This window comes from Micropterus dolomieu, linkage group LG09 (genome assembly GCF_021292245.1).
Source record: "Micropterus dolomieu isolate WLL.071019.BEF.003 ecotype Adirondacks linkage group LG09, ASM2129224v1, whole genome shotgun sequence".
Lineage (NCBI taxonomy): Eukaryota > Metazoa > Chordata > Actinopteri > Centrarchiformes > Centrarchidae > Micropterus > Micropterus dolomieu.
The window spans coordinates 25,353,574-25,364,371 of NC_060158.1; the positions used below are offsets into that span (position 1 = coordinate 25,353,574).

General features: G+C 40.1%; 1 protein-coding gene across 1 annotated transcript; it reads right to left on the reverse strand.

Annotated features, from left to right (window-relative positions):
* Positions 1-274: 274 nt before the first annotated feature.
* LOC123976738 (SH3 domain-binding glutamic acid-rich-like protein 3) lies at positions 275-2,670 on the reverse strand. Its single transcript, XM_046059085.1, has 2 exons — positions 2,520-2,670; positions 275-478 (listed from the first exon to the last, which is right to left on the reverse strand). The coding sequence occupies exons 1-2, from the start codon at positions 2,562-2,564 to the stop codon at positions 290-292; spliced, it is 234 nt and encodes a 77-aa protein (XP_045915041.1). The 5' UTR covers positions 2,565-2,670; the 3' UTR covers positions 275-289.
* Positions 2,671-10,798: the final 8,128 nt, after the last annotated feature.

The window sequence follows — 10,798 nt, forward strand, 5'->3', positions numbered from 1 at the left end:
GATATTTAACAGAAAAGACAGAGTAAGGAGGCGGTTGGAGGTGGAAGGAGGTCCAGAAACCGGACTTTTAACCAGGAGACCTGTGTTGTTTCCCGTGTGAAAGAAAAAGTAAACACAAATGGTGAATGGTTTTATTTACGTTTATATTTATAAATGTTTTATGAACTTAAGTAAGTTAACTGGCGTATGCAACATAGTTATTTCAACCAAACCATGATCTTTCCCTAAACCTAGCCAAGTAATTTTAGTGCCTAAAGCTAACCAAACTGCACTTAACATGTTGCACATTTCACATGGGGGTGCTACTCACCCCGCAGTATTGGTCCTCGTTGAAAAGCTGGGGGGGAACTGCAGTGGGGTTCCCTGCTTTGCTTCTCATTTCGTCACGAAGTTCCCCGCCCACAGAGATGTCGATGAGCTCGTATTGGATGCTTTTACTTTCAAGGATCCGTATCACTTCTGCCTGCTGAGACTTCACCTGAAGAACGACAGCACCCATCAGGAATGTACTCAACCCCAGCATAAGCACACGGACCAGCCGGTTCATTAAACCCTGAGCATGTTGTCTGCATAGAGTATCATTTGCCGTCCTCCTTTTAATGGCTACATTTCTAACAACGAAGTGGAGCATTAGACTGATAGCCTTCATGCCATTCCAAGTTTTAGTCAGTGTGATGAATTAAAAGCAGACGAAGGCCCTCAAACAACTTTGATGGACTGTTCAAATAAACCTTGTAATATTTGTACATCTATACAGACATTTTTTCTTTTAAACTAATGACTTAAGTACTTTCTGAGGCTGTGCCTGGATGATGATTAATAGACATGATGAATGCTCTGCTATCTCTGTGGACAACTGAGGAAGTTGGGAGGGGGTGTTTGTAAAAGCGACCGCACCTAAGCACAGCACTAACTGGAAGCACACAAGCTGGCATTTAGTTGGCCACACACAGTTGTTTTAAGGTCAGTGTCACATCCTTAAACTGAAAAAGGGAACTGCTTTTACTTGGTTCACATAATTGTGAAAGTGGAGTCGGCAGTTAAAAGCTTCTCTGAAACGTGTGAAGTCATAGCCATTGACAAAGTAACTGAAACTGAACGCAATGTTTTTAATGGACACAATTCAATTTGAAACATGACTTTCAGGTAAGATATTTAGGTCTGAGCCAATAGAGAGAAAGTGGTAGAGAGGAATACCTTCTATAAATGTTGCTGTCATCGTGTCGCACATTAAACTAAGACAGTAAGCACAATTTTAAGTTAACTTCAACATAAAAAACACTGTAAAGTGGGTAACATCAATGGATTTATACTTTAGTGGGATTTATTTTTTAACAAGCCTTTGTTTCTTGGGTATGCTTCTGGAACGGAAGAAACTGTCTTGCATTAGTCTATTTAAACTAAAATATACAGAAAGACTGGGTTTCTGTGTCATGTAAGAAATAAGTAATCAAAATCCTCTAAATGCTTCTACAGCACACCAGAAATTAGCACGTTATCTAGGGGGTTAACAGCTAACGTCACTAAAACCTTTTCACTACACGAATTCCACAAACCTAATAAGTACCACATGTTTGACCCTTCCTACAAAAACATGTTGTGGTTTATCACGTCACTTCACTGAATACTGCAGACAGTACGGATGTCAACCTGTTCTGCTCGATTCATTCGAATATAATATTCTATGGAAATATGTTGCAAAACTTCATTACAAAGTCAAATATTTAAGTATTCTGCTTGTATCGGCTCACATATAAACTACAAACAGCTCTTACTTAAAGTCACTTTTCAGATTGTATTACTGGTTCCTATGCTTCCTTACCACCTACCTATCTTAAAAGTAATATTAAGGTGTGGCACTTACAAAAGATGCAATTCCGCTAAAAACAAGTGTTGTTTAGTGCATATACTGAATGCAGAATTTATATTGCTTGTTCGAGGGCGTAACAATACTATTTGTTAGCTCTAAACAAGGCAAACTTAAATTGCCATATTTTTATATGAAGTTTGGTTTACAGTTGTAGATACAGGAAACGGCTACATACGGTCGCTACACTTAGCTATTCTAGCAAGCCGCTGCACTAACATCACACTCGCATAATGTCACTGTTTTGGATAAGTAACACGATACATTTCAAGAGCAATTTCTGCAAATAAAATAGCTAACGTTAGCCAAACATCCTAACGTTAACTAACGTTACCAAGATAAAGGCAATTATGTGTAGTCATGCATCATGGCTTGTCTTTTACGTTATATGTCCTCTATGTTTTGTAGCATTTACGACTGATAACTTTCATCTTCTTTACGCTTACAACCTGGTGAAATGCTGGCGTTACGTTACATTAATGATATAAACGGGCGCTGAGTAGCATAGGCCCACAGCACTGTTAGTCAGGGGGAAGCTATTACTGATAGGGCGCTGGGTGTGTCTGTCGGGCTGAGCATTGTTAGCTGTTTCCACCGGAGCGGACAACACAAACATAACGTCAATTCATTAAATTACAGCCATTTAACTCACCGTCCGCGAGGCAGTAACGGTAGTGTAGTACAGTTTGATTCCCATTGCTGCGGGTCCTTCCACTCCTTTTGTGTGTCTGCTTGCGAGTAGCTTTCTCTCGCTCGCGTCAAGCTGGACCGTTATCGATTAAAAGGTAAGGAAGTTCGGCCACATTACTTTCACAATAAAATACATACACACTTTTTATTTTTTTTACATCAGTGGGGAAAATACCGCATAACGTCGGATGTGACTAAAAATGCTAAAGTTATTGAGCCTATATGGTCTCAATGCTTTTTGGAAAAGTCAAACCCCTAGGAAAAACAGGAAGCGGCAAACATGGACGTTGTGACACGATTGTGTTAAGAAAGATTGCGGTGTGGCACAAACAGTTTCAGAAATTGGAGCCTCCATGAATAATGCTGGCCCGGACTAATTTGGTTTTAAGGGCCTCCAGCAAAAATGAGTTGATGTGCTCCTATAAAGGATAGGTTCCCACGTTGTCAAGTGTGTCTAAATACAATAGTCTCATAGACATATGTAGGCCTATTGAAATAGTATAGGTACATAGTTGTTATTGGTCGTTGTAATCATTCCTTCACCTTTAGGCTACTGCAGTCCTTGTTCTGTTTAAAAATGATGCATTAAAACGTTTGGCCAAAGCTTGTGAGGCTGATTCTAAACGAGTCAACTCAAGTGGGTATAATCTTTCAAAGTTACAGTCTTAATATAAAATGCATTTTTGCAAAGGACAGGGATGTCAGAGTCCAGTTACGAAGGGATCTTTTCACATGTAGTAAGGATTCCAGTGAACAATAACTCTTTTAATGTATGTATTAACACATGAAATATAAACCTATCCTTAACGCCCCGATTCTTCCCTCTGTCTGTACATTGTGTATAAAGAATAAAAGTCTTACAGGCTATTGATTTTGTCACAGGATCCCTCTTCAGGACAGGGCTGCAAAATCAGTTAATGAAGCAGGAGGCCCCCATCATGTCAGTTGACATTGTTATTTACTAGCGGAAATTATTTGTTTTATTCTGATAAACTTGACACTACTCTTCCTCCATACTGAGGACCTCTACTGGCTGCACTGTTTCAAGAGAGAAAAGAACTTTATTCATATTTCCCTTTTTTGCTTTTTAAATATTCCATTTAACCCTAGACCAAAATGTAATATTTTTATATTGATTAAGGAACCTACTTTCTTTCCTTTTGTCTTTTAGATCTTTGGCGAATCATTCCTTCCTTTTTCCACTCATATTTTCTCTTCTTTTCTTTCTTCATTTTCTCCTCCTAAGACCCTAGCCCCGTTTTACCTTCCCTACCTCATTTTGTCTGTTAAGCTTCATCCATCTTTCAGGGAAGATACATACACACACACGCAGATACATACAGAGACAGACTGGTACACACATTAATCTCTGTCTTTAAAAAGTTTGATCTAATTTATTTTAGGCATTTATTTGGTGTGGGAATAATCAGAAAAAGTAGTTCCTGACTATGCAAAAACTTCCATGTTGTTTCCACATTGCGCCTTAAAGCTCATAAACATACTAAAGTCGGAAAACAACTTCCCAACTCGGGAAACGGGGCCATCACATTTGTCTATGGGGTTAACACATCTCAGCATAAAGCCTTTTCATTATAATACATGGTAAAGCTATATAAAGCAGCCTATATAAAATCTGCCAGTAAAATACTGTAGAATTTGCTAAGACTACATGTACATGTTATTGGGTTTGTTGACTGAATGGTGTTCAAACATTTCTAGGTCAATGAAATGGTTGATTTGTGATTTATTCCAGTTATTTTGGATGGTTAACTCAAATTGTAAAGATAAACATCTTCATTTATGTTAAAAACAGATTATTTACTTGTTTAACTGTTGCTTTGTTGACAGTGAATAGGAAACGGTATGTTCTCAAAGTAAATGTTTCTAAGCCAGCCAGTGTCTATCTGTCCTCCCCATTCAAAGCATGTTTAGTGTCACAGTGAACACAACACTGGAAGTCGTACTCACAGTTCCAGGCTGGAATGAACTTCTTGTTTAGCCTGCTTTCTAAACGTGTTTTATAGCCCTGATTACAAGGCATTTATATTAGGTCTATGCATCATTATGAATTCCTGTCTCCTCTCTATCCAGCTGGCTGGCTTATCATTGATGATACAAATCTGTATAGGTCAGTAGGCCTATGTGTAAAACATTGTCTTTTGTGCTCTGTCTTATTTTTAAGATGTATCATCAGTAAATGTAAAATCATGGTGGTTCTACACAAGACATGGTAGGCATAACAGCTGGAAGTGGTACAGGTGCTGGAAAGTGCATTTCATTTCTGACACAGCAACCATAGTATGTGCTGCTGTACATGTGTTCCCCCTCTCCTGGCCACTAATGAAGACTACGGTCCTTCATTAGTAGTCTAAATCTGGCATGTACGTGCTCCTGGTTTTGACATACCTTTCTGGCATACAGAACATTCCTCCCAATATGGGTTGATTATGAAATCCAAAAGTCAAAGATATTTTGCATAGCAGCTGTGTAGATCAGAACAAGGGTACTGCAGTACAGTGGAGCTTATTTATTTTCAGCTAACCGTGACTTTTCTTACCATAGGATTCTACCCTGAGCTGTGCTGTCTGCAGACCAATGCCTCTGGAGAATGCATCCACTGGAGCACAGGAAGCCTTCATTCATCCTACAAGATTTAGTGTTCCAGGCCAGCAACCACATCACTCAGCAGCAGCACACACAGGGAGCCTTGCAGTGTGTGTGGCCAGTGAAGGAACAGTTTTCAACACTACACACCCAAAAGTCCAAAGATGTAACAGAATAGTTCTGAATAGCTCCAATTCTGTCTCTTGACATATTCTCTTGATTATTTCTTTACAGCCTCCTGCTCATTCTGTCTCATTCCAAGGTGTGTGACCACAACAACACTACAGCCATGCTAGCAGCTCTGTGAGGCTGTAGTTAGGCCCAGCGGTGCTTTGAACAGGTTTACAATGACAATTCTAATAAGTGGGTGCTCACCATCTTAGTTTGCAATGTTAGCATGCTAACATGTGCTAATTGTACAAAACACAAAGCACAGCTGATCGAGGCTGATGTAATGCCTTTAGTTTTGCAGGTAGATGGTCATAAACCAAATAATTAGACAAATTCAAATTGTGACTTGATGGTGGCACTGGATGTCTATTAATTTCTTTGGGAATCCATCCAATTGTCGTCAAGAGATGTTACTAATAATCAGAAATGTCAACCTCATGGTGGCACCATAGGAACTGTCAGGGGATCATCAAAGTCAGTGGTCCTTATCCTCTGGGGACCAAGTCTGTCTTTGCAAAATTTTATTGTAATCCATGCAAGTCTGGACTGTATCAAAATGCCATTCCATTATGTATGGCTATAGTATTGCTAAAACATTTAGTCTTTGATGACATTTACAAAATGTCTCCCCTTTACCAGAAGCTCCTCTGAAATTCATGGGGGAAAAAAATGTTGTTAGCTACCTGTCCGTACAAGGAACCATTTACTGTGAGGGACACACAATAAATAAGGAGGTAGGCGATCAAGGAAACATCAGTGTGACACATGGTTGCCAAGGGGATTCAAACTGGTATAGTCCAGCTCTGACACATTCCGTCTAACCACTAGACCACACAGCAACACCAGTAGTGAAAATATTCACCAAAACTAGTCCTCAGTAGCAAATACGACATACATAGTAACAGTATTTGATTGAGCTTGAGGTGCCGGAGCAACTAGTACACAACCTGAATCCTGTCTGGTCTCATATGGTGTGAGTCTTTAGTTTAAGGGAGAGGACTAACAACTCAACTCCACACACTGCAACCCCAATGGTTGGACATGGGACCAGCAACCCTATTCCATAAAAAAAAACATTGATGCTTCGGAAATGGCAACAAAAGAAAACAACACATCTGGATGCAGATGGGAAGGTCACCAATGACCAACTCAGATAACCAGTGAAATGAGATGTTCCAATCTTAACACACTTCAGATAAGCAATGGGACTGAATCAGGATCAACCAAAGCAAACAGAGGAGAAACTGCCCGATACTCTTTGCAGGATGATGGTCAACACGACGAGAGGGTTGCCATTATTCTTGACAAGGGTGTAGAAAAGACAATAATAGAATGTAAAACCCTTAACAACAGGTTGATAAAAGCCAGATTCAATGAACAACACAGTTATCCAATGCTACGCGCCAAATAATAATGTCAAAGGAGAAGACAAAGACCTATAACATCCTCCAGTACAAAGTGGAAAGTACACCTGCCCACCATCTACTCTAGTCTGTTAAAGTGGAAAAATTCACTGAGGAGAGTAAATTGCACCAAATCACCATTGCTAAAAAAGAAACTAGAAGCTCAGTATAGAAAGACCAACGCACAGGTAAAATGGCTAGTCAAGAAACATGAGAGAGACCTACCTGGAGGAGCTGGACAACGCAGCTGAAAAAGCAGCAACTGACAAGTCTACAAAATACCAAACCTTTATGCTAGGGATGTCCCCATCCGCTATTAATGATCGGGATCCGTCCCAATCAAGGCAATTTTTAATTCATCGGTATGGGTTTTATTAAGCATGAAACTAAGCCCGATCCTTTGTTTTTCTTTAGTTGTCGCTTAAGGGTCAGAAACAGAGAGCAGTTTGTGGCAGGACATGGCTAAAATGTCTGCACTGTTGAAATATTTTAAATTGCACCGAAAGCAGTCGAACATTACATTCACTCATTTGGCAGACGCTTTTATCCAAAGCGACTTACATTTGGGGAACAACATACAATCATTAACAGAGCATAAAATACAGCATAAGATCTACAACTGACAATACACATTACTAAAAGCAGCAATACATGCTGGTAAGCGCTAATGGCACATATCGCATCAATGGGGTAAATGCATAGGGAAAGAATGCGCTGCTGCGTTCTGAACCATTTGTAGGGGTTTCACCACACAAGCTGGAAGACCCACTAGGAGGGCACTGCAATAGTCGAGGCAAGAGGTAACCATGGCCTGTACCAGAGGCTGGGTGGCATATTGAGTGAGGTAGGGCCTGATTTTTCTGATGTTGTATAGAGCAAAGTGAACAGCCACTTGTAATGTTTGCAATGCGAGCATTTCGTGAGGCGGTAGTAAAATATGAGGTATGTGAGTGTAAAAAGACAGGCAGAGCCACTTTGTGTCAAAAATTAGTTGGGACATTCAAGGGCTCAGATTAGCTCCTGAGACGTGAGTAAAACAAGAAGATATTAGAATAAATATTCACTACTGTGATATATGATTTGGGGGGTCTGGTGGTCCTCCCCCAGGAAACTTTGAGCATTAAACAAATTAATTTCCTGCATTCTGGAGACGTTTTCTGGACCAATTTATGGTTGAAATGTCTTTTATGTATATAAAGGGAAACACAAAATTCAGGTGTAAGGTGACGATACAAAATATAAAAATATAATGTAATGTAGTAATCAGCAACTTGTTTTTTAATTTAAGTTACATTCTTGGACAATGCACATTTGTTTCTTAAGTTTGTTAGATTTGTTTCTTAGACATTGCATTGAATGTTTCTTATTGTGCAAATAAACCTTTCTCAAAGCATTTTAATTTATTATTTAACATTGCTCGTTGCAAGCAATTTATCAGAACCATTTTAATAAATACTTTTAAAAAGTGATGGGGACATGTCCCCAGCGTCCCCAGTGTAAATGACACCTATGGGCAGAGCGGAGGGACAGAGCCTCTGCTCGCCAACTACAGCTACTGAGTGACAGGGAGCTCTAGAGGAGAGAGAGGCGGGGGGCGGTGCCGGAGCTTTAGGACCAATAAACACATGCAGTTGCCATGCAGTTTACCAGCAGGAGGAGCTCAGACTTTCTTTTTTTTAAATTAACTTTTTAACTTTAATGTTGAGGATTTAAAAGTGTATTTAACTTCACTCGCGCTTCTCAATCTGTCTGCTGCAGCTAGCCACTGAGTTGCTTTGTGATACTACTTCAAACAGGACAAAACAGGAGAGAAATGTAAGCGAGGAAGTTGAACTACCCTGTAAGTTCTGAAAATATGTGTCTGTCATTTGGCTCCAGCTACCGTTGTCCTTGGCTATGAAACAAGTTAGCACAGCAGAGCCGTGACCAGTCTGAATGCCTTTTAGAAAGCATGCATTTTAAAAGTTGTTTGCTTGTAAGCTTGTGAACAGACTGACAAAGCGTGAATACAAATGTTAAACAAATCAGCACAGTTATGTAGTTAGTTCAGCATCATTTTGATCCATTTATTGCAATTTAACCAAAGCAAATTTTTATTTTGGGTTCATACCAATGTAGTAAACCAGATTAAAGGCGAATATTTGTGGGCTGTGTTTAACGTTACTGGCATTAAAAGACCTGCCTTCAATACCACCAATTTAATAAGCCACCTTAAAAAGGAGGTTCTCAACAGAGACCCCCTTCTACAACCAATGCAGGAAGCCTCAGAAGAAGACCTGGACATTAACATCCACCCACCAACAAAAAGGAAAATCGCTAAAGCCATCAAATCATTAAAAAAATGAAAGTGCTGACAAATTAAACACAGAACTCTTCAAAGCTGATCCAGTATTGGCTGCCAACATCCTACTTCCAAGGAAGACACCATCACTGGACAAAAAGGGTGATAAAGTCCCACAGAAAGGTGCACTATCGGACTGTAACAACTGGAGGGGCATTACACTTCTGTCAGTTCCCAGACAGATATTCTGCACCATTATCACACACCGAATGACATCTGCCATAGGTGATATACTCAGACATGGACAAGCAGGATTCAGGAAAGGCAGATGGTGCACAGACCAGGTCTGCATAAACTTCACATCCACCGTGATAACCCCTGGAAAATTCTAAGAGGATTCGCTCATACTGTGAATATCCAATGGCTTTTCCGGGACTGGAGGTCAAAACAAAACCAGCTTTGTAGTAGAATCTAGAGTCTGCCAAGGATGTGTAACGTCCGCAGTATTATTCAACCTCACCCTAGACTGGGTCATGCAGAGGACAACAGAATATCTGGCAAGAGGGATCTGATGCACTCTCTATTCCACCCTTGAAGACATTGACTTTGCTTATGATCTTGCCCTCCTTTCACATTTACAGGGAAAAAAACAGTGACACTCCAATCCTATGGGCAACAAATTGGACTGGTGATCAGCGGCAACAAAACAACAACAAAAAGTCATGCCAATCCACGTCAGTACACCAACGGATGATTGAAAACCCCTATCCTAACTTCACATACCTAGGAATCAGCAATTTACCATGATGGGGGTAACATCCAAGACATTCACAGCAAGGTAAATAAAGCACAGGCAACATTCACAAAACAAAATCTTGAAATCTTACCAATACAGCTCCAAAACCAATCCGAATATACCAAAGCTGTGTATTATCAACACTACTCTACGGAGCAGGTTGCTGGAAAACAACAGAACAGGACACCCATAAATGATCTACCTTCCATACAGCTACAACACAACCATTAAAGCTATAGGGAACTGAGAAGGAGGCAGAGACAGACTAAAGTGGAGGGACCTTGTTGCTGCCCTATGATCCAGCCGGTAAATGGGAATGACTGATACTCAAACACTGAAAATTTTCTGTGTATTGTTCTGGCTATAATGCTCAGTCTTTTGAGCCCCATTAAGTGTAATGAGCAGTGATGAAATTTAATTTGCAACTTATCACAAGGGAAGCAGGCTGGCCCCTTCTATTGTGAGTCAGGCAGGGGGAATGTGGGACAGAGTCCAGAAGCGCCATAATTCAGCTGATTCAGGGTTTTAGTGAGTAACTGAGCCGTGCAGTATGGACCAGTACACACCAATACACAGTAAGACTGGAGCCACACTGCAGAGCCAGACAGCAGGGTCACTTTATCTGACATCTGCAAGTGAGATGAACAATATCATCTCTGAGGTTTTCACCAGAGAAAGTAGAAAACCAATTCTGCTGCTGACATGAATAAATAAATCAGGTCGTTCTGCTAATGTGTGTGCCTCAAATAGAACTTTACATCATCAACATTTGGGGGCAGCAGAAAGGTATTTTCACCTTCTCTAGATCCTTCTGAGAGCAAGCAACATCCTAATTCTGATAAAGGAGATATTCAAAGAAAAAGGAAAGTCAGAATAAGGTGATTTGATCAACAATGGAATAGTGAAGTCATTGTAAAGAACCATCATACTTCTATGACGCCCTCATAAAAACAGCAAATGCTTACACAATATAACAAAGAGTCAAA

Bases quoted from the DNA above. Each gene is read 5' to 3' on its own strand.
- LOC123976738 (XM_046059085.1), bottom strand. From the start codon at position 2,564: ATGGGAATCAAACTGTACTACACTACCGTTACTGCCTCGCGGACG. The intron at 479-2,519 runs GTGAGTTAAATG...GTCGTTCTTCAG, and splicing joins CCGTTACTGCCTCGCGGACG to GTGAAGTCTCAGCAGGCAGA.